The sequence below is a fragment of the Scyliorhinus torazame genome, chromosome 7 (genome assembly GCF_047496885.1).
Source record: "Scyliorhinus torazame isolate Kashiwa2021f chromosome 7, sScyTor2.1, whole genome shotgun sequence".
Classification (NCBI taxonomy): domain Eukaryota; kingdom Metazoa; phylum Chordata; class Chondrichthyes; order Carcharhiniformes; family Scyliorhinidae; genus Scyliorhinus; species Scyliorhinus torazame.
The window spans coordinates 255,041,590-255,068,933 of NC_092713.1; the positions used below are offsets into that span (position 1 = coordinate 255,041,590).

General features: G+C 52.8%; 1 protein-coding gene across 3 annotated transcripts in view; it reads left to right on the forward strand.

Annotated features, from left to right (window-relative positions):
- LOC140426965 (5-phosphohydroxy-L-lysine phospho-lyase-like) overlaps positions 1-27,344 on the forward strand; it is a 100,826-nt gene that overhangs the window by 63,468 nt on the left and 10,014 nt on the right. For all 3 annotated transcript variants that reach the window (XM_072512290.1, XM_072512291.1, XM_072512292.1), the window contains one exon: positions 43-132. In XM_072512290.1, coding sequence (XP_072368391.1) covers positions 43-132 — 90 coding nt within the window. The remainder of the gene's footprint in view (positions 1-42; positions 133-27,344) is intronic.

Sequence of the window (27,344 nt, forward strand, 5' to 3'; positions counted from 1 at the left end):
CTGGAATCATAAGGATAATATATCTCACTTTTGTACTTAAAGGGGCATTGGATTATTTATCGGAGCAGAGCTAGTACAAAATCGACAGGAGAGGACGCCTGCCACAGAAGAAGCCCAGTATATAATTACAAGGTAGTATGATTGTTGTATTCATGGAAAAATAATTCTGGTCTTCAAAACAAACCTTAAAATTCATAATTAATTTTTCAAATATATTGTCTGTGGAATTTAGCTGAACACTAGCATACCTCTGCAGCCGAGATCTTAAATTTATCCGCCAGTGATGCTCAGGTATTCCTATCAGGACTTCCGGGTGCGGCTATGCGGAGCTGAGCCGCACGATTCGGCAGTTTCCGCTACCACGGACTTTCGGGCTCGCTAGAAGAGCCCCAACGGAACTTTTTTCGACACTAACCCGTGGGGAAGGTAAGAGGGAGGTCCCCCTCCACCTTTTATGAAACGGATTCGAAGCGTAACGGCCACAAAAGTGGCATTGGAGCAACGGGAAAAACCGGGGAAAAAAGACAAAATGGCGGCGGCCAGAGACAAAGTGGAGCTGCAGGAGTTTATTAAGCACTGCTTCGAGGAGCAGCGCGAGGAGATGCGCAAGGAGATGTTGGCGCCTATGCTTTCGGCAATCGAAGGACAAGGGATCACCCAGAAGGCCCACGAGGTTCAGATCCAGGAGGTACAAAAAAGAGTTGGTCAGAACGAGGACGAGCTCGTGGGCCTGGCGGTGAGAGTGGAGCAGAACGAGGCGCTACACAGGAGGTGGGCGGGAAAACTCGAAGACCTGGAGAACAGGTCGAGGAGAAAGAATCTGCGAATCCTGGGTCTCCCTGAAGGAGTGGAGGGGGCCGATGCCGGGGCATACGCGAGCACGATGCTCGGGGCGATGATGGGCAAGGAGGCCCATTCGAGGCCGCTGGAGTTGGATGGGGCACACTGGGTGCTGGCGAGGAGGCCCCGGGCAAATGAGCCGCCAAGGGCGATGGTGGTGAGGTTCCACCGGTTCACGGACAGAGAGTGGGTCCTGAAATGGGCCAAGAAGGAGCGGAGCAGTAAGTGGGACAATGCAGAGATCCGAATATACCCGGACTGGAGCACGGAGGTTGCAAAGCGGAGAGCGGGTTTCAACCGGGCCAAAGCGGTGTTGCACCGGAAAGAAGTGAAATTCGGAATGCTGCAGCCAGCGCGACTGTGGGTCACATACAAGGGCCAACACTACGACTTTGAAACGCCTGAAGAGGCGTGGACATTTATAAAAACCGAAAAGTTGGACTCTGAGGGTTTGTGAGGGTGGGGGGGATATTTGAGGTTTGATGTGTGATGGTTGTTGTATATAGGGGGTCAATCACAATCACGCACAGGAAATGTTACATGGGCTGGGGGAGAGAGACAAGGCCGCGACAGGAGCTGCGCCAGAGGGGGCGGAGCGGGCTTTGGAAAGCGCGGGATTTTTGTTTTTCCCGCGTGCGGGAAGAAAGGTGGGAGGGGGAACTCCCACACGGGGAGGTCAATGGTCAATGGGATAGCGGGGGTAGCCGGGGTCAGCACTTACGGGAGTGACATGGGGGGAGCAAAAAAGCTAGACAGGTGTCTAGCGGGGGGGGAAGGGTTGCTGCTGCACTGGCCGAAAGGGAATGGGACATAGAAGAGGTGGTCGGGACGGGGGTCCCCCGTCTGGGGGACAGGAGGGTGAGGGAGGCGTGGACACGGGACTGGCCCAGAAAAAGAGATGGCTAGTCGGCAGGGGGGGGGGGGGGGGTGAGAGACCCTCCAATCCGGCTGATAACGTGGAACGTGAGGGGGCTGAATGGGCCGGTGAAGAGGGCTCGAGTGTTCGCGCACTTAAAGGGACTGAAGGCGGACGTGGTCATGCTCCAAGAGACTCACCTGAAGGTGGCGGACCAGGTCAGGTTAAGAAAGGGATGGGTAGGACAGGTATTCCACTCGGGACTGGACGCGAAGAATAGAGGGGTGGCAATATTAGTGGGAAAGCGGGTGTCATTAGAGGCCAAGACTATTGAGGTGGACAATGGAGGGCGATATGTAATGGTGAGCGGTAGGCTGCAAGGGACATGGGTGGTGTTGGTAAACATATACGCCCCGAACTGGGATGATGCAGGATTCAGGAAGCGCATGTCGGGGCGCATTCCGGACCTGGAGAAAGGAGGCCTGATAATGGGAGGGGACTTCAATACAGTGTTGGATCCAGCACTGGACCGCTCCAAATCAAGGACTGGAAAGAGGCCGGCGGCGGCCAAGGTACTTAGGGGGTTTATGGATCAGATGGGGGGAGTGGACCCATGGCGGTTTGCAAGGCCGCAGGCCAGGGAATTTTCTTTCTTTTCCCATGTACACAAAACCTACTCCCGGATAAATTTTTTTGTTCTGGGCAGGGCGCTCATCCCGAGGATGGAGGGGACGGAGTATTCGGCCATAGCCGTTTCGGACCATGCCCCACACTGGGTGGAACTGGAGCTGGGAGAGGAGAGGGACCAACGCCCGTTGTGGCGGCTGGATGTGGGACTGCTGGCGGGCGAGGTGGTGTGTGGGAAGGTGAGGGGGTGTATCGAAAGGTACTTGGAGGCCAACGACAACGGGGAGGTGCGGGTAGGGGTGGTATGGGAGGCGTTGAAGGCGGTGGTCAGGGGAGAGCTAATCACCATTAGGGCTCATAGGGAGAAGACAGAGGGCATGGAAAGGGAGAGGTTAGTGGGGGAGATTTTGAGAGTGGACAGGAGATACGCAGAGGCACCGGAGGAAAGATTACTTGGGGAAAGACGACGGCTCCAGACGGAGTTTGACCTGTTGACCACAGGGAAGGCGGAGACACAGTGGAGGAAAGTGCAGGGGGCGACCTATGAGTATGGGGAAAAGACTAGTCGGATGCTGGCACGCCAGCTCCGTAAAAGGATGGCAGCGAGGGAAATAGGGGGAGTCAAAGATGGAAGGGGAGCCACGGTTCGGAGTGCGACAAAAATAAACGAGGTATTTAAGGCCTTCTATGAAGAGCTGTACAGATCTCAGCCCCCAGCAGGGGAAGAGGGTATGAGATGATTCCTAGACCAACTGAGATTCCCGAGGGTGGAGGAGCAAGAGGTGGCTGGTCTGGGGGCACCAATTGGGTTGGAGGAGCTGAGCAAGGTTTTGGGGAGCATGCAGGCGGGGAAGGCCCCGGGACCGGAAGGGTTCCCGGTGGAGTTCTACAGGAAGTACGTAGACCTGCTGGCCCTGCTACTAGTGAGGACCTTTAATGAGGCAAGAGAGGAGGGGACCCTACCTCCGACAATGTCGGAAGCGACAATTTCTTTGATCCTAAAGCGGGACAAGGACCCACTGCAATGTGGATCGTACAGGCCGATCTCGCTCCTTAATGTGGATGCAAAGTTGCTGGCAAAGGTGCTGGCCACGAGGATCGAGGACTGTGTCCCGGGGGTGATTCACGAGGACCAGACAGGATTTGTAAAGGGTAGGCAGCTAAACACCAATGTGCGGCGGCTCTTAAACGTGATAATGATGCCATCGGTGGAGGGAGAAGTGGAGATAGTGGCAGCTATGGATGCGGAGAAGGCCTTTGACCGAGTAGAGTGGGAGTACCTCTGGGAGGTGCTGCGTAGGTTTGGGTTCGGGGGAGGATTTATCAGTTGGGTTAAGCTCCTTTACAGAGCCCCGGTGGCGAGTGTAGTGATGAACCGGCGGAGGTCGGAGTACTTTCGACTGTACCGAGGGACGAGGCAGGGGTGCCCCCTGTCCCCCCTGTTGTTCGCATTGGCGATCGAACCATTGGCCATGTCATTGAGGGAGTCTAATAAATGGAGGGGGGTGGTCCGAGGGGGAGAAGAGCATCGGGTGTCGCAAGATTCGGATGACCTGTTGCTGTACGTGGCGGATCCAATGGAGGGGATGGTGGAGGTCATGCAGACTTTAAGGGAGTTTGGGGAGTTTTTGGGCTATAAGCTCAATGTAGGGAAGAGTGAGCTCTTTGTATTACAGGCGGGGGACCAAGAAAGAGGGATAGGGGACCTACCGCTGAGGAGGGTGGAGGGGAGCTTTCGGTATCTTGGGATCCAGATAGCCAGGAGTTGGGGGGCCCTACATAAACTGAATCTGACGAGGTTGGTGGAGCAAATGGAGGAGGATTTTAAAAGATGGGACATGCTACCGCTCTCGCTGGCGGGTAGAGTGCAATCGGTCAAAATGGTGGTCCTTCCGAGGTTTTTGTTTGTGTTTCAGTGCCTTCCCATCGTGATCACTAAGGCCTTTTTTAAGAGAGTAGGCAGGAGTATTATGGGGTTTGTGTGGGCGAATAAGACCCCGAGGGTAAGGAGAGGGTTTCTGGAACACAGTAGGGACCGAGGAGGGTTGGCGCTGCCAAACCTGGGGAGCTACTACTGGGCAGCAAATGTGGCGATGATCCGCAAGTGGGTTATGGAGGGAGAGGGGGCTGCATGGAAGAGGATGGAGATGGCGCCCTGCAAAGGAACGAGCCTGGGGGCGTTGGTGACGGCACCGCTGCTGCACTCGCCAACAAAGTATACCACGAGCCCGGTGGTGGCGGCAACGCTAAGGATCTGGGGCCAGTGGAGACGGCACAGGGGTGCAATGGGAGCATCGGTGTGGTCCCCGATCAGGGGTAACCATCGGTTTGTTCCGGGGAAGATGGACGGGGGGTTCCAGAGCTGGCACCGGGCGGGGATCAGAAGAATGGGGGCCCTGTTCATTGACGGAACGTTTGCGAGCCGAGGGGCACTGGAGGAGAAGTCTGAGTTACCCCCGGGAAATGCCTTTAGATATATGCAGGTGAGGGCTTTTGTGAAGCGACAGGGGAGGGAATTCCCGTTGCTCCCGGCACAAGAAATTCAAGACAGGGTGATCTCGGGTGCATGGGTCGGGGAGGGCAAGGTGTCGGCAATACACCAGGAGTTGAAAGAAGAGGGGGAAGCTCTGGTAGAAGAATTGAAGGGTAAATGGGAGGAGGAGCTGGGGGAGGAGATCGAGGAAGGTCTGTGGGCTGATGCCCTGGGTAGGGTTAATTCCTCCTCCTCGTGTGCCAGGCTCAGCCTGATACAATTTAAGGTGGTTCACAGAGCTCACTTGACGGGGACGAGGTTGAGCAGGTTCTTTGGGGTAGAGGACAGATGTGGAAGGTGCTCAGTGAGCCCGGCGAACCATGTCCATATGTTTTGGTCATGCCCGGCACTGGAGGGGTTCTGGAGAGGAGTGGCGGGAGCAATATCTCAGGTGGTGAAAGTCCGGGTCAAGCCAAGCTGGGGGCTAGCAATATTCGGAGTAGTGGACGAACCGGGAGTGCAGGAGGCGAAAGAGGCCGGTATTCTGGCCTTTGCGTCCCTAGTAGCCCGGCGAAGGATCTTGCTAATGTGGAAGGAGGCGAAGCCCCCCCAGCGTGGAGCCTGGATAAATGATATGGCTGGGTTCATAAAGTTGGAGAGGATCAGGTTCGCCTTGAGAGGGTCTGCGCAGGGGTTCTACAGGCGGTGGCAACCGTTCCTAGACTATCTCGCGGAGCGTTAGAGGAAGGTCGGTCAGCAGCAGCAGCAACCTGGGGGGGGGGCGGGGGCGGGGGGGGGGGGGGGGGGGGGGGAACGTCTGGGTGTAAGGGAGAAAAGTTGTGTTAAAAACTTTAATAAATATATATATTTTTAAAAAGGTATTCCTATCAGCTTGTTTCAGCCTCAAACCTGGAACCATGAGCTGGATTCTCCGATCGTGCAGCTATGTCTGCAGGATTCGTCTGGTCAGACGACCAAAAAGTCGGCGGCGCCCCCGCACCAATCCTCAGTCTGGTGGGGGGCTAGCAGCCGCACAGCGTAAAGGCCCCGGCTTTACCTGCCGATACGGCCAAGTCCTTAGCCGCACGGCGCCGGCCACAGGCGGACCCGGCCTGCCAAAAACCGCCGCCCTGTGACCAGCCTTGCCAAGCCCGGACCACCTCCCACCAGTCCCTCCAGCCCCCGCCGAAGCCCCCTCTGCCAGCGGAAATTCTCCCCCCCCCCCCGACTGTGGCGGCGCTGGACTCAGTCCGCAGCCGCCACGCGAGGTTCCCGAGCACGTGTCCCACCCCGTCGGGGACTCGGGCCACCGGGGGAGGAGCATTGGGTGAGGGCCTCAGGTGATGTCCTGAGGCCGTCCACAGGGCGTGCGGCGAACTCCCCGAGTACTCCGTTTTTGAGAGAGCGGAGCATCACAAAAACGGCACCGCCCCAGTTTCTGGCATAAACGGGGATTCTTCGGCCGATCGCCGAACTCAATGTCTGCGATCAGAGAATCTAGCCCTATTTCTTTGACAGGCAGCAAACTGGTCAACATTGAAGACAGGAAATATTTTACCCCTTGGACCATCATCAACTCCAGCATTCAGCAGGCTCAAGTCAAAGTCACATTTAGCGGGGTGTTTCTCATTGGCTGCAGTGCCGAGAAACACCCCGCGATTCAATGGAGCTTTGCCTTTTTTGGCCTTGAGGAGTTTCTCCCGCCAAGGCCAGTGAGGGCTAGATCCAGATCGCATTGGGCGAGCAAATCAGATAACTCACGCTCGGTCCAGAGACCAATTTGGCGCTCGCAAATGATTCACCCGTTGTTTCCAGACCTGCGCTGGGTGTAATGGGGTCGCTGAATCGCGTCCATTATTCTCAATTAACAGTAGTAGGTCTGTTACAATTATATAAAAGCACTGTAATTAAAATAAATGCCAATGGGTGTACTCCCGAATGACCCTCTTATGAGCTGAGCTGATCTCTCCACACGTCTTCTCTGCTGAGTAGTACGACACTCTGTATGCTTCACCCGCTATCTATGTCTATGTATTAACATTGTGTATTTATTGTATGTCCTATGTTTTTCAGGCATGGAACGATCTGTCTGGACTGTACGCAGAACAATACTTTTCACTGTACCCGGTACAGATGACAATAAATCAAATCAAATCAATTCAAATTAAGGGCAGCCAGTGGTACTGATTCGAATCCCGGCTCTGGGTCACTGTCTGTGTGGAGTTTGCACATTCTCCCGTGACTGCGTGGGTTTCCCTCCACAACCCAAAGATGTGCAGGTTAGGTGGATTGGCCACACTAAATTGGCCCTTAATTGGAATTTTTAAAAAAAATAATTGGGTGTTCTAAATTTTTTTTTTAAAAATCTAATGGGATCTCGTGAAACATCGCAATCTGAATGCCGCCCAAAATGGGCGGTATCAGAAATTGGCAATTCACACAATAGAAGTAGCTAATTGATGTGTTATAGGAGTTGGTTTAACACTGACTGCAACTGGATGCAGTAAGACGAGGAACAGGCTTCCGACACAGGAGATGGTTCAACACTGTTTTATTGAACCTGCTGGTTGCTGTACATAATCTGCTGTGGGTTGACACTCTATTAATCTAAACTGATAACCTCTGCCTGGCTTGACCAGACTGGCTCTCTGTCACATGGAGACGGTGCTCACTGCACTGTGCACCCTGACTATCTCTGTAGCTGTATCCAGTGAGAAGAGGCAGAGTCTTGATGCCTTGTGTGTTTTATAGTGGTGGTGTCCCCTGTAGTGTCCTGTCTGGTGATTGGTTGTTCTGTGTCCTGTGTGTTTATTGGTTATTCTGTGTGTCAGTCACTGCCTGTCTGTATCTCATTATATACATGAGTGGATATTATGACACTAATCTCACTCTAATATGCAGCTCGCCTGATCTACCGAGGCATTGGGATCTAACCCCTTCACCAAGGTAACCTCAGGTGAATGCCATTAAGTGCTGGTCCCTACAAACGGGGACCAGATGGAACGGCAGTTGGGGGGGTCTCCCAGTGGTGCCCAAGCTGGCATTTTTCTCTCACCAGGGAATCAAGCCAGGGGGTGCCCAGTTCATGTGATTTGGCTTCCAGGGGTCACTTTGGAGGGGGTCGCGAGATTGGGGCAACATTTAAAAATGCGAGCGGAACTCCTCAATGCTGAGCGTTCTCTGCCGAGGCCCGGATTGTAACAAAGTCCCATTAGATTGTGTGGCGTTTTTTGGGAGTGCGAGCACTAGGAAGCACCCAGCTAAATGTGCTCGACACAGGACTCCATTGCAATTTGGTTAGATCGTGCCCTGTGTCTTTAAATGTAGAGTGAAATGGAGAGTCATCTGATCTGATAACAGGCCTGGGTGATGGGGTCGTTAAAGATTTTTTTCCTATAAATTTACAGAACCCAATAATTCTTTTTCAAATTTATGGGCAATTTAGTGTGGCCAATCGGGCACAATTAGGGCAGCAGGGTAGCATAAGGGGCTAGCACTGTGGCTTCACAGCTTCAGGGTCCCAGGTTCAATTCCCCGCTGGGTCACTGTGTGTGCGGAGTTTGCACGTTCTCCCCGTGTCTGTGTGGGTTTCCTCCGGGTGCTGCGGTTTCCTCCCACAGTCCAAAGCCGTGCAGGTTAGGTGGATTGGCCATGATAAATTGCCCTTAGTGACCAAAAAGGTTTAAAAGGGTTATTGGGTTACTGGGATAGGGTGGAAGTGAGGGCTTAAGTGGATGGTGCTGACTCGATGGGCCGAATGGCCTCCTTCTGCACTGTATGTTCTATGTTCTTAATCCACCTTACCTGCAAAATTTTGGGTTGTGGGGGTGAAACGCAGACACGGGGAGAATGTGCAAACTCCACACAGACAGTGACCCGGGGCCGGGATTGAACCTGGGTCCTCAGCGCTGTAGGCCTGCGCCACTGTGTCGCCTGGGGTTGTTAAAGATTAAGGAAGAAGTGCAAGGTATTCGTACTTGCAGACAATGGTGATGACAACTATGATGCCAGTGGACAACGTCTCCAAGTCTCAGGGAAGTGTTAAAAATGCCAGGTTGTAAAAGGGTATACTTTGAACTTTTCATTTTATTCCAGGATGGGATAGGTTTAGGGTGTAAATAATAATTAATCAGAATTTTTTTTTAATTTATTTTTATCAGAGTTTTTCCATTTTTACAAACAAAGAATACAGCACACCCTCAAAACTGGGACAGTACAGGTGAGGTGGTGGACGGGGGAATGTCTATGGATGTTATTTATATGGACTTCCAGAGGCATTTGATAATGTTCCACATTAGAGAATGTTAACTAAGGTGAAAGCCCACGGAGTTGAGGGTAAATTATTGACATGGACAGGGAATTAGTTGAGTGGCAGGCAACTCTTAAAGTAAAAGGTTATTGTATAAAACTTTGCTATCTCTAACTTACAGAACTCTCAAGTATACAACTGCTTTCTATGCCTGACACTCTTCCAGCTCTCTCCTAACTCTTAACTCCTAATCATCTAATCAAATCCCAGAATCCTCGAGTCACATGATGACTGATCTGTGGTTCCCTCTAGTGGTAAGAAGCATTATCATTAACTTGTTAACTCTTTACATCCCAGTCAATATACATATCATTACAGTGACTAGTGGTGTACCACAGGGATCTGTGTTGGAGCCAAAATTATTCACATTATGCATTAATGACTTGGACTGTGGCATGGAAAGTCATATATCCAAATTTGTTTTTGGATTTTGGATTTGAGGCATTAATAATTTTAACATTTTTTTAAAAAAATAATTTTTATTAAAGTTTTCACAAAATATCAACAACAAAATGTAAAAGGAACCCAATAGAATTAAATACAAAACAAAACAAAACCCAGCGCCCCCTCCCCCTATACATAAATAATATATTAACACCCACCGAAACACATAGCAAATATATACACCCCCTTCAGATCCCCCAGTATAGACAAACAAAAATAAAATAGAAACCCCCCCCCCCACGTTGCTGCTGCTGCTGCTGACCATTGTCTACCGTTCTGCCAGGAAGTCCAAGAACGGTTGCCACCGCCTGAAGAACCCTTGTACCGATCCCCTTAAGGCAAATTTCACCCTCTCCAATTTAATAAACCCCGCCATATCGTTGATCCAGGATTCCACGCTTGGGGGCCTCGCATCCTTCCACTGAAGAAGAATCCTTCGCCGGGCTACCAGGGACACAAAGGCCAGAATACCAGCCTCTTTCACCTCCTGCACTCCTTTGCAACCCCAAATATTGCGAGCCCCCAGCCCGGTTTGACCCTGGATCCTACCACCCTCGACACCGTCCTCGCTACGCCCTTCCAAAATTCCTCCAGCGCTGGGCATGCCCAGAACATATGGGTGTGGTTTTCTGGGCTCCCTGAGCACCTAACACACCTGTCCTCACACCCAAAAAAACGGCTCATCCCTGTCCCGGTCATGTGTGCCCTGTGCAGCACCTTAAACTGTATGAGGCTGAGCCTCGCGCACGAAGAGGAAGAGTTCACCCTCCCTAGGGCATCTGCCCAAGTCCCCTCCTCGATCTCCTCCCCCAACTCCTCCTCCCACTTACATTTTAGCACCTCCATCGAGGTCTCCTCCTTCTCCTGCATCACCTGGTATGTTGCCGAGATCTTCCCCTCTCCAAACCACGCCCCCGAGAGCACCCTGTCCTGTACCGTGCGTGGCGGCAGCAGCAGGAATTCCACCACTTGGCGCCTGGCAAACGCCTTTACCTGTAGATACCTAAAGGCATTTCCCGGGGGGAGCCCGTACTTCTCCTCCAGCTCACCCAGGCTCGCGAACTTCCCATCCACAAACAGGTCCCCCAACCTTCTTATCCCTGCCCTGTGCCACCCCGAAAATCCTCCATCTATTCTCCCTGGGACAAACCGGTGGTTCCCCCGTATCGGGGTCCACACTGAGGCCCCCACTTTCCCCCTGTGCCGCCTCCATTGCCCCCAAAATTTGAGGGCAGCCGCCATCACCGGGCTCGTGGTATACCTCATTGGAGGGAGCGGCAGCGGCGCCGTTGCCAGCGCCTCCAGACTCATACCCTCACAAGAATCCATCTCCAGCCTCTTCCATGCCGCCCCCTCCCCCTCCATCACCCACTTGCGCACCATCGCCGCATTGGGAGCACCGTCATCTTGATCGACTGCACCCTACCCACCAGGGACAGCGGCAACGTGTCCCACCTCTTAAACTCCTCCTCCATTTGCTCCACCTGCCTCGTGAAATTAAGTCTATGCAGGGCCCCCCAGCTCTTGGCCACCTGGACCCCCAAATACCTGAAGCTCCTCTCCGCCCTTTTTAGTGGGAGCTCGCCAATCCCCCTCTCCTGGTCCCCTGGGTGAACCACGAACAACTCGCTCTTCCCCATGTTGAGCTTGTACCCTGAGAAATCCCCGAACTCCCTGAGGATCCTCATTACCTCCGGCATTCCCCCCACCGGGTCCGCCATATATAGCAGCAAGTCGTCCGCATAGAGTGACACCCTATGCTCCTCCCCACCCCGTACCAGCCCCCTCCAGTTCCTCGACTCCCTCAGTGCCATAGCCAGGGGTTCAATCGCCAGCGCGAAGAGCAGGGGGGACCCCTGCCTCGTCCCTCGGTGCAACCGAAAGTACTCAGACTTCCCCGTGTTTGTGGCCACACTCGCCATCGGGACCTCGTACAACAGCCTAACCCACCTGGCGAACCCCTCCCAAAACCCGAACCTCTTCAGCACCTCCCACAAGTACCCCCACTCTACCCTATCGAAGGCCTTCTCAGCGTCCATCGCCGCCACTATCTCCGCCTCCCCCTCCCTCGCCGGCATCATAATAACGTCAGGAGCCTCCACACATTCGCGTTCAACTGCCTCCCCTTCACGAACCCCATCTGGTTTTCGTGGATGACCTGCGGCACACAATCCTCAAATCTCGTGGCTAAGACCTTCGCCAGCACCTTGGCATATACATTTAACAATGAAATCGGCCTGTAAGACCCACACTGCAGGGGATCCTTGTCCCGCTTCCGGATCAAGGAGATCAGTGCCCAGGACATTGTCTGAGGCAACACCCCCCCCTCCCTTGCCTCATTGAAGGTCCTAACCAGCAACGGGCCCAACAGGTCCACATATTTTTTGTAAAATTCGACCGGAAAACCGTCCGGCCCACGTGCCTTCCCCGCCTGCATGCTCCCTATCCCTTTGACCAGCTCCTCCAACCCAACGAGAACTACAGTTGGTCCAGAAAGCGGCCCATCCCTCCCTCCTCCAGTGGGGGCTCGGACCGATACAGTTCCTCATAAAAGTCCCTGAAGACCCCATTGATGCCAACCCCACTCCGCACCACACTCCCACCCCCCCCCCCACCCTTAATTCCCCCAATCTCCCTAGCTGCATCCCGCTTCCGAAGCTGATGCGCCAGCATCCGACTTGCCTTTTCCCCATATTCGTAAATCGCCCCCTGGGCCTTTCTCCACTGCGCCTGCGCCTTCCTGGTGGTCAACAGGTCGAATTCGGCCTGGAGGCTACGCCTCTCCCTCAACAGTCCCTCCTCCGGCACCTCCGCATACCTCCTGTCTACCCTCACCATCTCCCCCACCAGCCTCTCCCTCTCCCTCTGCTCTCTCCTCTCCTTGTGGGCCCTAATGGAGATCAGCTCTCCCCTAACCACCGCCTTCAGTGCCTCCCAGACCATCCCCACTCATAGAATTTACAGTGCAGAAGGAGGCCATTCAGCCCATCGAGTCTGCACCGGCTCTTGGAAAGAGCACCCTACCCAAGGTCAACACCTCCACCCTATCCCATAACCCAGTAACTCCACCCAACACTAAGGGCAATTTTGGACACTAAGGGCAATTTATCATGGCCAATCCACCTAACCTGCACATCTTTGGACTGTGGAAGGAAACCGGAGCACCCGGAGGAAACCCACGCACACACGGGGAGGATGTGCAGACTCCGCACAGACAGTGACCCAAGCCGGAATCGAACCTGGGACCCTGGAACTGTGAAGCAATTGTGCTATCCACAATGCTACCGTGCTGCCCTTAACTCGGACCTCCCCGTTATCGTTGGCCTCCAGGTATCCCTCTATGCTTCTTCGGACCCGCTCGCTCACCTCCTCATCCGCCAACAGCCCCACCTCCAAGTGCCACAACGGGCGCTGGTCCCTCTCCTCCCCCAGCTCTAGGTCTACCCAATGCAGGGCGTGATCCGAAATGGCTATCGCCGAGTACTCGGTATCCTCTACTTTCGCAATCAGCGCCCTGCTCATAACAAAAAAGTCGATCCGGGAATAGGCCTTATGACCGTGCGAGAAGAATGAAAATTCCCTAGCCCCCGGCCTTGCAAATCTCCAAGGGTCCACCCCTCCCATCTGGTCCATAAACCCCATAAGACCATAAGACATAGGTGCGGAAGGAAGGCCATTCAGCCCATCGAGTCCACTCCACCATTCAATCATGGCTGATTTCAACTCCATTTACCCGCTCTCTCTCTTTAGCCGCCGCCGGCCTCCTACCCGTCCTAGACCTGGAGCGATCCAGTGCCGGATCCAACACCGTGTTAAAGTCCCCCCCCCCCCCCCCATTATCAGGCCCCCCACTTCCAAGTCCGGGATCCGACCCAACATGCGCCGCATAAAACCCGCATCGTCCCAGTTCGGGGCGTACACGTTGACCAACACCACCCTCTCCCCTTGCAGCTTACCACTTACCATTATGTACCTGCCGCCATTGTCTGTCACAATGCTCAACACCTCGAACGACACCCTCTTTCCCACCAAGATCGCCACCCCCCGATTTTTGGCATCCAGCCCCGAATGAAACACCTGGCCTACCCACCCTTTCCTCAATCTTACCTGGTCTGCCACCTTCAGGTGTGTCTCCTGGAGCATGACCACATCCGCCTTCAGCCCCTTCAGGTGTGCGAACACCCGGGCCCGCTTAACCGGCCCATTCAGTCCCCTTACATTCCAGGCTTTCAGCCGGATCAGGGGGCTACCCGCACCCCTCCCCCACCGACTAGCCATAATCCCTCCTCGGCCAGACACGCGCCCACGCCCCACACCCGGCCCGTTCCCCACGGCGGCAGAACACTGTCCCAACACCCTCTACTCGCTCCAGCTCCCCCTTGACCATACCAGCAGCAACCTGGTTCCCCCCCACCCAGGACCCCTCCTAGCTGCATTGCTCCCCCCATTGCTCTCCCGCAAGTCAGCTGACTCCTGCTGACCCCGGCCACTCCCACCTCTCCTTCAACTCCTCCCATTGTGGGACTTCCCCTCTCCCTCCATTACCCACCAGCAGGTTTTCCGCCTCCCCCTTCCATCCCAAGCGCGGGGGAAAATCCGGTTTCCCCGCCCCGGCCCCTCCAGCCTTCAGCGTGGAAAAAAGCCCGTGCTTTCCACCTGCCCGGCCCCGCCTCCTCTGTCGCAGCTCCTTTTACAGGCCCAGTCCCCTCACCCCCGTCTCGGGCCTCCCCCTCCCCCGTGGGGCCCCATCCCCTCTACCGGCCATCCACCCCCTACTCCTTTTACTTGCCCCCCTCCAAGAGCCCACCCGACAGACCCAACCAAAACAGTGCCCAACCCACCCACACCCAACTAAAACTGAACAAGAACAAAGATTCCCCCCTCAAAATGTAACACAACAACAGCAATCCCTGACCATCCCCACGCCGGACCCCCCCATCCTGACCCTCAGTTTGTGTCCAGCTTCTCGGCCTGAACAAAGGCCCACGCCTCCTCCGGGGACTCAAAATAATGGTGCCGGTCCTTGTAGGTGACCCACAGACGCGCTGGCTGCAGCAAGCCATACTTCACCCCCTTCCTGTGCAGCACCACCTTCGCTCGATTGTACCCGGCCCTCTTCTTCACCACATCTGCTCTCCAGTCCTGATATACTCGAACCACCGCATTCTCCCACCTGCTGCTCCTCTCTTTCTTGGCCCACCTGAGTACACACTCCCGATCAGCGAACTGATGAAATCGCACCAACACCGCCCGCGGCGGTTCGTTAGCCTTGGGCCTCCTCGCCAGCACTCTATGGGCCCCTTCCAGCTCCAGGGGCCCCTGGAAGGACCCCACTCCCATCAGCGAGTTTAACATGGTGACCACATAGGCCCCCACATCCGACCCCTCCAGCCCCTCCGGGAGGCCCAGGATCCGCAGATTCTTCCGCCTCGACCGATTCTCCATCTCCTCGAACCGTTCCTGCCATTTCTTGTGGAGCGCCTCGTGCGCCTCCACCTTTACCGCTAGGCCCAAGATCTCATCCTCGTTATCTGAGACCTTTTGTCGGACCTCGCAGATCGCCACCCCCTCGGCCATCTGGGTCTCCAGCAGCTTATCAATAGAAGCCTTCATCGGCTCCAGCAGGTCCGCTTTGAGCTCCCTGAAGCAGCGCTGGATAACCTCCTGCTGCTCCTGCGCCCACTGCATCCACGCTGCCTGGTCCCCGCCCGCCACCATCTTGCTCTTCTTCCCTCGCACTTTCTTTGGCTTCACCACCACTTTTTTAGTCTCCCCACTCCTGGTCCAAGTCATACACTGTCGGGGGAATGTTGCAGTCTTCTTCCCACACCGGGAAATGTCGAAAAAATGCCGTTGGGGGCCCTGAAAAAAGCCCAAAAGTCCATTCCAAGCGGGAGATGCCGAACGTGCGACTTAGCTCCGCATAGCCGCAACCGGAAGTCCCAATAATTTTAACATTTTAAACAACAGAGAGATCCAACACACGCAAAAAACCCACAATAACATACCTGACTCCCCCCAGCCCTAAACTCTAACTACCCATACATTAGATTCCCTGCCCTTATTTGCCACTTCCATGCCTACCCGCCTCTCCCCCCCCCCCCCTCCCCCACCTCCTGCTGACGGTCAATTCTCCTTGAAGAAGTTGATGAACGGCTGCCACCTCTGAGCAAACCCCTATAATGAACCCCTTAAGGCGAACTTAATTTTCTCTCACCTAAGAAACACTGCCATGTCACTGTCCCAAACCCCTGACTTTGGAGGCTCCGAGTCCCTCCATCCCAACAAAATCCATCTCCGGGCCACCAGGGAGGCAAAGACCAAAACGTCAGCCTCTCTCCCCCCTGGGATCCCGGATCTTCCGACACTCCAAATATTGCCACCTCTAGACTCGGAGTCACCCTCCCTTCCAGGACCTCTGACATGACATCTGAAAATCCCTGCCAAAATCCCCTCAGCCTCGGACACGGCCAAAACATATTTACATGGTTCGCATGACTTCCCCCACACAGCCCACACCTATCCTCCACCTCCTCAAAAAACCTACTCATCCGGGTCACAGTCATATGAGCCCTGTGGACCACCTAGAACTGGATCAGGCTAAGCCTGGGACACGACGAGGATACATTAACTCTCTTCAGGGCCTTCTCCCATAACCCGACTTCCATCTCCCCTCCCAGCTCTTCCTCCCACTTCCTCTTCACCTCCCCAATTGGAACCCCTTCCCACTCCATCAGTTCCTTATATATTGCTGAGACCGTCCCCTCCCCAACCCCTGCTTATATCCAAATTTGTTGATGCTGCAAAGTTAGGTGTCATTGTAGACAGCCGAGATCAGGGTTTTTCAAACTTAGAGTTACAACCCACGGATGGGTTGCAGGCGGGTGTCGGGAGTGCTGCGGAGGATTGATCGAGGCGTTCCCAATCGCAGGAGAGACACCAAAAGACCGCGACCGGCTTTTCACAATGCCAGTCACGACTGGTTTTTAAATTGAGAATGCCTGCCGCGACGGCCTTTAAATGAGAACAGTGGAGTCGTGCCACCAGAAGCAGCAACAGAGAGCAGGTCACATGCCCAGCACCTACACTGGCGTCACGTGCCCTGTATGTCTGTGCTTTGGGTGCAAGGTTAGAGGAGTGATTCCGCCATTTTGTAGCTGCAAGCAACAGGACTATGTGAAGAACTGAAGGTGGATCGTTTTGTAATAGAGAGGGCCAGAGTCATAAACAGGCCTGGGCCTCACAATTGAATCTGCTGGAGAGAGCTTCTCAGGAGAGTCCATGGCAGGACAAAGCAGTATGTGAGCTGCTTCCAGAGCTCCAGGGCCCTTGGTGAACAACTCAATGATAAGAAATGGAAAATGGGAAGAAGGCAGTATGAAGATGATTTCTTGAGGTATGGCAATGTTAATTTTGCCTGGCAAATGAAAGTTTAAAACCCTAAAAACTTCAGAGGCATTTAAAGACTAAAGTGAAGAGTCTGAGGACAAACCTCTTGATTCTTTTCAAAGGATGCAGCAAGAATTTAAATCATCAGCTGAATTCCTTTTTTAAAAATTTAGAGTACCCAATTCATTTTTCCAATTCAGGAACAATTTAGCATGACCAATCCACCTAGCCTGCACATCTATTGGGCTGTGGGGACAAAACCAACGTAAACACGGGGAGAATATGCAAACTCCACACGGACAGTGATCCAGAGCCAGGATCGAACTTGGGACCTCGGCGCCATGAGGCAGCAGTACTAACCACCGCCTCACTATGCTGCCCTATCAGCTGAATTACTTAGCAGAAACATAACAGTGAATGACAAAGCAAGTGAGATGATGAAGACCAAGGACCCACCTGTCACATTAATGGGAAGCAAGAATAGTATGTTGCGAAGGTCAGCCGGCGTGGGTCGCGAAGGCTGGCTGGCATGGATTCTGAAGGTCGGCCGGTTGGTAAAAGTGGATCCCAGGAAAAAAGGTTTGAAAAACACTAGCCTAGATGATAGCATAAAACAGCAAGGAGATATTGACAGACTAGGTGAAAAGGCAAATTTGTAGCAGACTGAATTCAATGTAAACAAATGTGAGGATATCCATTTTGGACCAAGAAAGGATATAGCAGAGTACTTTCTAAATGGAGAGTGATTAGGAACAGTGGATGTCCAGAGAGACTTGGGGGTTTCAGGTGCATATATCCTTAAAATGTCACAAACAAGTGCACAAAATTTTCAAAAAGGCTAATGGAATGCTTGCATTTATATCTACAGGATTGGGGTACAAAGACACCAAGGTTATGCTGCAGCTATGCAAACTCTGGTTAGACCCCACTTGGAGTAATGTGAGCAGTTCTGGGCACCACACCTTAGGTAGGATATTTTGGCCTTGGAGAAAGTGCAACATAGGCTTACAAAAATGGCACCTGGACTACGGGAGTTAAGTTACGAGGAGAGATTACTCAAATTAGACCTATTTTCGATTGAATGTAGAAGGTGAGGGGGTGATCTGATTAAAGTATTTTAGATATTAACAGGGAACGACGGGGTGGATAAAGATGAACTATTTCCACTGGTTGGAGATTCTAAAACTAGGGGACATAGTCTAAAAATTTGGGCTAGACCATTCAGGAGAAACATTGGGAAGTCCTTTTTCACACATAGGGTGGGAGAGGTTTGGAACTCGCTCCCACAAACAGCAGTTAAAGCTAGAAATCCGAGATAGATAGATTTTTGTTAAGCAAAGATATTAAGGGATATGGACCAAAAGCAGGCTTTTGCAGTTAGGCCACAGGTCAGCCATGATCTCATTCAATGGTGAGACAGGTTCGAGGGGCTGAATGGCCTACTCCTGTTCTTAAGTTTCCTAAATTGGTCACCGTCAGATGTTGGGGGGGGGGGGAACATAATGGGGATTAGTTGTTGTTTCTTTTGGGATTGAGGGGATGTTGGAAGGGTTGAAATAATGTGAACTATTGCACGTATATAGATGTGAAGGTGTTATATTGAAAATTTGTTAATAAAAATGCATATTTTTTTTAAGTCCCCTGACCTGTCAGAGGCACTAGGCAGAGCGGGAGACATCCAATCGAGTATTCTCCACCTCCGGGCTATCAATGAGGTATAGGCGATAACATCCACCTATACCCTAGAGTGAACTGCCATCAAGTCCTAAACACCCCAAATAGGCCGACCAGTGGGCATGACAGTACCAAACCACCCCCCCCCTCCCCCCCCCCGCAAGGATGGCTTTAAGAGCCTCCCACAGTGTGGAAGGGGAGATGGAGTCGGACCTTCGCAAAATGTTTTAAATTGGTCAGTAATGTAGTATTCAAACCTCCGTTGATTCAATGCACTTTGGATGGGGCCGGACACCAGCAAAAGATCAACAAAGTGTGGGGCGCCATTACCAATGGTTGCCCAATCTAGAATGAAAAAAATCGACACAAGAGTACACATGGTGAACATGAGAGAGAGAAAGGAGAAATCCCTGTCATTTGGATGTAAAAAAACGCCAGAGGTCTACCCCTTCCATCTGAGCCAAGAGGGGACAAAGATTTGGGTTTTGAGCAATGCAATTTTGAGTCCAGAACACAGTTCAGGTCACCTTCTAGAATGAGATGGTGTATGTCGAGGTTGGGGGGGGATGATAATAAAGATTTGATGAAATTCATATCGATCCAATTAGGTGAACAGATGTTGACCAGAACTACTGGGGTGTTTAATAGAACATAGAACATTACAGCGCAGTACAGGCCCTTCGGCCCTCGATGTTGCGCCGACCTGTGAATCCACTCTAAAGCCCATCTACACTATTCCCTTATTGTCCATATGTCTATCCAATGACCATTTGAATGCCCTTAGTGTTGGTGAGTCCACTACTGTTGCAGGCAGGGCATTCCACGCCCTTACTACTCTCTGAGTAAAGAACGTACCTCTGACGTCAGTCCTATATCTATCTCCCCTCAATTTAAAACTATGTCCCCTCGTGCTAGACATCACCATCCGAGGGAAAAGGCTCTCACTGTCCACCCTATCCAATCTTCTGGTCATCTTGTATGCCTCAATTAAGTCACCCCTAAGCCTTCTCTCTAACGAAAACAGCCTCAAGTCCCTCAACCTTTCCTCATAAGATCTTCCCTCCATACCAGGCAACATTCTGGTAAATCTCCTCTGCACCTTTTCTAATGCTTCCACATCCTTCCTATAATGTGGCGACCAGAATTGCACGCAATACTCCAAATGCGGCCGCACCAGAGTTTTGTACGAGCCGCAAATGATTATATACCGACCGTTTGTGTCAGACACAACCTAGGATGAGGAGAATTAGACTCTTTTGTTGATTAAAATCGCATGCCCCTGACTTCCGGGTGCGGCGATGACCAGCTGAGTCGCACGTTTCGGCAGCTCCCGGTGAAACGGACTTTTGGGCTCTTGATAGGAGCCCCAACGGCAATTTTGACAGCTAAAAACACTGTGCGGTAAACCAGAAGGGAATCCCCCCTGGATACAGATGGAAAAAGGAGGAGAAAGTGGCCGGATTGCAGTGGATCCTTTAGAACAGCGGCAAGGAAGGCAAGCAAAAACCAAGATGGCGTCGGAAGGTGGCAGTTTAACATGGGGCCCTGAACAACAAGAGTTCTTGAAATGCTGTGTGGAAGAGATCAAAAATGAAATGAAGAAAGAGCTGTTGGCCCCGATACTACAGGCGATCGAAGGGCTAAAGGAGGAACAAAAGACCCAGGAGCGGGAGCTTCGGGTCGTGAAGGCAAAGGCAGCCGAGAATGAGGACGACATACAGGGCCTGGTGGTGAAGACGGAGACGCAGGAGGCACATCAGAAACGATGTGTGGCAAGGTTGGAGGCACTGGAAAACAACGCAAGGAGGAACAACCTGAGGATTCTTGGTCTTCCTGAAGGTGTGGAGGGAGCGGACGTCGGGGCATATGTGAGCACGATGCTGCACTCGTTAATGGGAGCGGAGGCCCCGGCGGGTCCGTTGGAGGTGGAGGGAGCATACCGAGTGATGGCGCGAGGACCGAGAGCAGGAGAAATTCCCAGAGCCATAGTGGTGAGATTCCTCCGTTTTAAGGATAGAGAAATGATCCTTAGATGGGCGAAGAAAACTCGGAGCAGTAAATGGGAGAACGCGGTGATCCGCGTTTATCAAGACTGGAGTGCGGAGGCGGCGAGAAGGAGGGCGAGCTTTAATCGGGCCAAGGCGGTGCTTCATAAAAAGAAGATAAAATTTGGAATGCTGCAACCGGCAAGACTGTGGGTCACATATCGAGGGAGGCACCACTACTTTGAGACGGCGGATGAAGCGTGGACTTTTATTGTGGAAGAAAAACTGGAATGAGCGGGTTATTAAAAAGAACGTTTGAACAAAGTGGTGGGGCGAATGTGGGGGGCAAAGAGGGGGGTTAAAAAGGGGGGAAAGAGGAGTTTTATGTACTAATCCTGCGATGTGGTAACTTTTTTCTCTCCCACAGGTGGTGATGGGGGGAGATGGGGAGGTGGAGGAGATGGGGCGTTGGCCATTGGGGGCGGGGCCAAGGGAGAGCGCGGGCTTGGTTCCCGGGCTATGATAATCATGGCGGGAATAGAGAAGCAGGAAGGAGGGGGCGTCGCACGGTGCGAGCCGAGGTCACGGGGGGAAGCCGAGGTCGGCCAGAGTTTGCTGACTTCTGGGAGCAACATGGGGGGAGTAATTACGCTAGCGGGGGATCTAGCGGGGGGGGGTGGGAGGGGGGAATTACTGGGTTGCTGCTGCTGGGGAGAGGGGGGAGCTGGTATGGGAGAGGATGGGCGGGGGGGCACCGCCTGGGGGAGATACAGCTGCGTGGGAACCGGGTGAGGAGCTGGAAAAAGGTGATGGCTAATCGACAAGGGGGGGGGGGGGGGGGGGGGGGTAGGAAGCCCCCCAACTCGGCTGATCACGTGGAACGTGAGAGGGCTGAACGGGCCGATAAAGAGGGCACGGGTACTCGCACACCTTAAGAAACTTAAGGCAGATGTGGTTATGTTACAGGAAACGCACCTGAAACTGATAGACCAGGTTAGGCTACGCAAAGGATGGGTGGGGCAGGTGTTCCATTCGGGGCTAGATGCGAAAAACAGGGGGGTGGCTATATTAGTGGGGAAGCGGGTAATGTTTGAGGCAAAGACTATAGTGGCGGATAACGGGGGCAGATACGTGATGGTGAGTGGCAAACTACAGGGGGAGACGGTGGTTTTGGTAAACGTATATGCCCCGAACTGGGATGATGCCAATTTTATGAGGCGGATGCTAGGACGCATTCCGGACCTAGAGATGGGAAAGCTGATAATGGGGGGAGATTTTAATACGGTGTTGGAACCAGGGCTGGATAGGTCGAAGTCCAGGACTGGAAGGAGGCCGGCAGCAGCCAAGGTACTTCAAGATTTTATGGAGCAGATGGGAGGTGTAGACCCATGGAGATTTAGCAGACCTAGGAGTAAGGAGTTCTCGTTTTTCTCCTATGTCCATAAAGTCTACTCGCGAATAGACTTTTTTGTGCTGGGTAGGGCATTGATCCCGAAGGTGAGGGGAACGGAGTATACGGCTATAGCCATTTCGGATCACGCTCCACACTGGGTGGACTTGGAGATAGGGGAGGAAACAGGAGGGCGCCCACCCTGGAGAATGGACATGGGACTAATGGCAGATGAGGGGGTGTGTCTAAGGGTGAGGGGGTGCATTGAAAAGTACTTGGAACTCAATGATAATGGGGAGGTCCAGGTGGGAGTGGTCTGGGAGGCGTTGAAGGCGGTGGTTAGAGGGGAGCTGATATCAATAAGGGCACATAAAGGGAAGCAGGAGAGTAAGGAACGGGAGCGGTTGCTGCAAGAACTTTTGAGGGTGGACAGACAATATGCGGAAGCACCGGAGGAGGGACTGTACAGGGAAAGGCAAAGGCTACATGTAGAATTTGACTTGCTGACTACGGGCACTGCAGAGGCACAATGGAGGAAGGCACAGGGTGTACAGTACGAATATGGGGAGAAGGCAAGCAGGTTGCTGGCACACCAATTGAGGAAAAGGGGAGCAGCGAGGGAAATAGGGGGAGTGAGGGATGAGGAAGGAGAGATGGAGCGGGGAGCGGAGAGAGTGAATGGAGTGTTCAAGACATTTTATAAAAAATTATATGAAGCTCAACCCCCGGATGGGAGGGAGAGAATGATGGGCTTCTTGGATCGGCTGGAATTTCCCAAGGTGGAAGAGCAGGAAAGGGTGGGACTGGGAGCACAGATCGAGGTAGAAGAAGTGGTGAAAGGAATTAGGAGCATGCAGGCGGGAAAGGCCCCGGGACCGGATGGATTCCCAGTCGCATTCTATAGAAAATATGTGGACTTGCTCGCCCCGGTACTGACGAGGACCTTTAATGAGGCAAAGGAAAGGGGACAACTGCCCCCGACTATGTCTGAAGCAACAATATCGCTTCTCTTAAAGAAGGAAAAGGACCCGCTACAATGCGGGTCCTATAGACCTATTTCCCTCCTAAATGTAGATGCCAAGATCCTGGCCAAGGTAATGGCAATGAGAATAGAGGAATGTGTCCCGGGGGTGGTCCACGAGGACCAAACTGGGTTTGTGAAGGGGAGACAGCTGAACACGAATATACGGAGGTTGTTAGGGGTAATGATGATGGCCCCACCAGAGGGAGAAACGGAGATAGTAGTGGCGATGGATGCCGAGAAAGCATTTGATAGAGTGGAGTGGGATTATTTGTGGGAGGTGTTGAGGAGATTTGGTTTTGGAGAGGGGTATGTTAGATGGGTGCAGCTGTTGTATAGGGCCCCAGTGGCGAGCGTGGTCACGAATGGACGGGGATCTGCATATTTTCGGCTCCATAGAGGGACAAGGTAGGGATGCCCTCTGTCCCCATTATTGTTTGCACTGGCGATTGAGCCCCTGGCGATAGCGTTGAGGGGTTCCAAGAAGTGGAGGGGAGTACTTAGGGGAGGAGAAGAACACCGGGTATCTTTGTATGCAGACGATTTGCTACTATACGTGGCGGACCCGGCGGTGGGGATGCCAGAAATAATGCGGATACTTGGGGAGTTTGGGGATTTTTCAGGGTATAAATTGAACATGGGGAAAAGTGAGTTGTTTGTGGTGCATCCAGGGGAGCAGAGTAGAGAAATAGAGGACCTACCGTTGAGGAAGGTAACAAGGGACTTTCGTTACCTGGGGATCCAGATAGCTAAGAATTGGGGCACATTGCATAGGTTAAATTTAACGCGGTTGGAGGAACAGATGGAGGAGGATTTCAAGAGATGGGATATGGTATCCCTGTCACTGGCAGGGAGGGTGCAGGCGGTTAAGATGGTGGTCCTCCCGAGATTCCTCTTTGTGTTTCAGTGCCTCCCGGTGGTGATCACGAAGGCTTTTTTAAAAAGGATTGAAAAGAGCATCATGGGCCGGGAAGACCCCGAGAGTGAGGAAGGGATTCTTACAGCGTAGCAGGGATAGGGGGGGGGCTGGCACTACCGAGCCTAAGTGAGTATTATTGGGCCGCTAATATTTCAATGGTGAGTAAGTGGATGGGAGAGGAGGAGGGAGCGGCGTGGAAGAGATTAGAGAGGGCGTCCTGTAGGGGGACTAGCCTACAGGCTATGGTGACAGCCCCATTGCCGTTCTCACCGAGGAACTACACCACAAGCCCGGTGGTGGTGGCTACACTGAAGATTTGGGGACAGTGGAGACGGCATAGGGGAAAGACTGGAGCCTTGGGGGGGGTCCCCGATAAGAAACAATCATAGGTTTGCCCCGGGGGGAATGGATGGGGGATATGGAATGTGGCAAAGAGCAGGAATAACGCAACTGAAAGATCTGTTTGTGGATGGGAAGTTCGCGAGTCTGGGAGCGCTGACCGAGAAATATGGGTTGCCCCAAGGGAATGCATTCAGGTATATGCAACTGAGGGCTTTTGCGAGGCAACAGGTGAGGGAATTCCCGCAGCTCCCGACACAAGAGGTGCAGGACAGAGTGATCTCAAAGACATGGGTGGGGGATGGTAAGGTGTCAGATATATATAGGGAAATGAGGGACGAAGGGGAGACTATGGTAGATGAACTAAAAGGGAAATGGGAAGAAGAGCTGGGGTAGGAGATCGAGGAGGGGCTGTGGGCAGATGCCCTAAGCAGGGTAAACCCGTCGTCCTCGTGTGCCAGGCTAAGCCTGATTCAGTTTAAGGTATTACACAGGGCACATATGACTGGAGCACGGCTCAGTAAATTTTTTAGGGTGGAGGATAGGTGTGCGAGGTGCTCGAGAAGCCCAGCGAATCATACCCATATGTTTTGGTCATGCCCGGCACTACAGGGGTTTTGGATGGGGGTGACAAAGGTGCTTTATACTCATCGCTCCACCCTCCGAGACCGCTCCTTGGAAGCAAGGCCGCGAATCCCCGAGGTAAGTTACTTTATACTCACCGCTCCACCCTCCGAGACCGCTCCCTGGAAACGAGGCCGCGAATCCCCGAGGTAAGTTATTTTATACTCACCGCTCCACCCTCCGAGACTGTTCCCTGGAAACAAGGCGGCGAATCCCCGAGGTAAGTTACTTTATACACACCACTCCACCCTCCGAGACTGCTCCCTGGAAACAAGGCCGCGAATCCCCGAGGTAAGTTATTTTATACTCACCGCTCCACCCTCCGAGACTGCTCCCTGGAAAGAAGGCCGCGAATCCCCAAGGTAAGTTACTTTATACTCACCGCTCCGCCATCCGAGACTGCTCCCTGGAAACAAGGCCGCGAATCCCCGAGGTAAGTTACTTTATACTCACCGCTCCGCCATCCGAGACTGCTCCCTGGAAACTTTGATTCTTTCACAGTCTTTCTCTGCCCAACCCTCACCATTGCCATGTCTGGCCCTCGTCCAGGTCATTGGTTCGCACAAATTCATTGGCTTCCTTCAAGAGGTTAAAGCAATGTTCTTTCTCCTGGTACATGACCCAGAGCCTGGCTGGGAACAGCATACCAAATCGTACCCCGTACTTGTACAAGGCCAACTTCGCCTGGTTGAACACGGACCTGCGTTTTGCTAGATCTGCCCCAATGTCCTGATAAATTTGGATTTCATGTCCTTCCTGGGTGCTTGCTTTCGTCTGCCGTGGCCACCGCAGGATCCTCTCATGATCCTGATATTGGTGGAGCTTTGCAATGATCGCACTCGATAGCCCCCCCGGCTTTGAATCTCGGTCTACGCGACCTGTGTGCTCTGTTGAGCTCTGGGGGGTTGGGGAAGCTGTCTACCGACCAGGTTGCCCTGCATTTTTATCATAGAATTTACAGTGCAGAAGGAGGCCATTCGGCCCAGCGAGTCTGCACCGGCTCTTGGAAAGAGCACCCTACCCAAGGTCAACACCTCCACCCTATCCCCATAACCCAGTAACCCCACCCAACAGTAAGGGCAATTTTGGACACTAAGGGCAATTTATCATGGCCAGTCCACCTAACCTGCATATCTTTGGACTGTGGGAGGAAACCGGAGCACCCGGAGGAAACCCACGCACACACTGGGAGGATGTGCAGACTCTGCACAGACAGTGGCCCAAGCTGGAATCGAACCTGGGACCCTGGAGCTGTGAAGCAATTGTGCTTCCAGAATGCTACCGTTGGGCGATGTTGCCCATCGGATCTCTGCCCTCGATGGCTTCCGGCAGGCCCATAATCCAAATAGTTTGCCGTTGTGACCTGTTTTCTTGGACCTCGACTTTGCCCTTTAAGTTCCCTTGGGCCGCCATCAACCTTTTCACTTCAGCTTCCAGGGCAACGATTCTGTCACTCTGACCCATCGAGGCCTTCTCCAAGTTGAGGATCGTCCTCTCCAGAGTCTCTACTTTCTTCCCCAGGCCATCAATTGCCATTTGCCACAGCCACCTTGACCGCCACCTGGATTTCTATCTTGATCGCCTCTTTCATGGCGTCAGCTCCTTCATCAGGAAGCTCTTCCATCCGTCTCCAGGTTTGGAGGAGAGCCACCTGATATGCGTCCGCTCAGCACATCACCGTCATAAAAACATAAGAACATAAGAACTAGGAGCAGGAGTAGGCCATCTGGCCCCTCGAGCCTGCTCCACCATTCATGGCTGATCTTTTGTGGACTCAGTTCCACTCTCCGGCCCGAACACCATAACCTTTAATCCCTTTATTCTTCAAAAAACTATCTATCTTTATCTTAAAAACGTTTAATGAAGGAGCCTCTACTGCTTCACTGGGCAAGGAATTCCATAGATTCACAACCCTTTGGGTGAAGAAGTTCCTCCTAAACTCAGTCCTAAATCTACTTCCCCTTATTTTGAGGCTATGCCCCCTAGTTCTGCTTTCACCCGCCAGTGAAAACAACCTGCCCGCATCTATCCTATCTATTCCCTTCATAATCTTATATGTTTCTATAAGATCCCCCCTCATCCTTCTAAATTCCAACGAGTACAGTCCCAGTCTACTCAACCTCTCCTCGTAATCCAACCCCTTCAGCTCTGGGATTAACCTAGTAAATTTCCTCTGCACACCCTCCAGTGCCAGTACGTCCTTTCTCAAGTAAGGAGACCAAAACTGAACACAATATTCCAGGTGTGGCCTCACTAACACCTTATACAATTGCAGCAGAATTATGATCCATGAAAATGGTGAAAGGATGTCCGTAGACATATTGGTGGAAGACTTTTAAGCCAAATACAATGGCCAACCCTCTTTCTTGATTTGCGCATAGTTTTTTTTCGGTGCCTGCCCAAAGCTTGAATGCAAAAACAATGGGGCGTTCCGATCCATAGTGTATTCGGTGG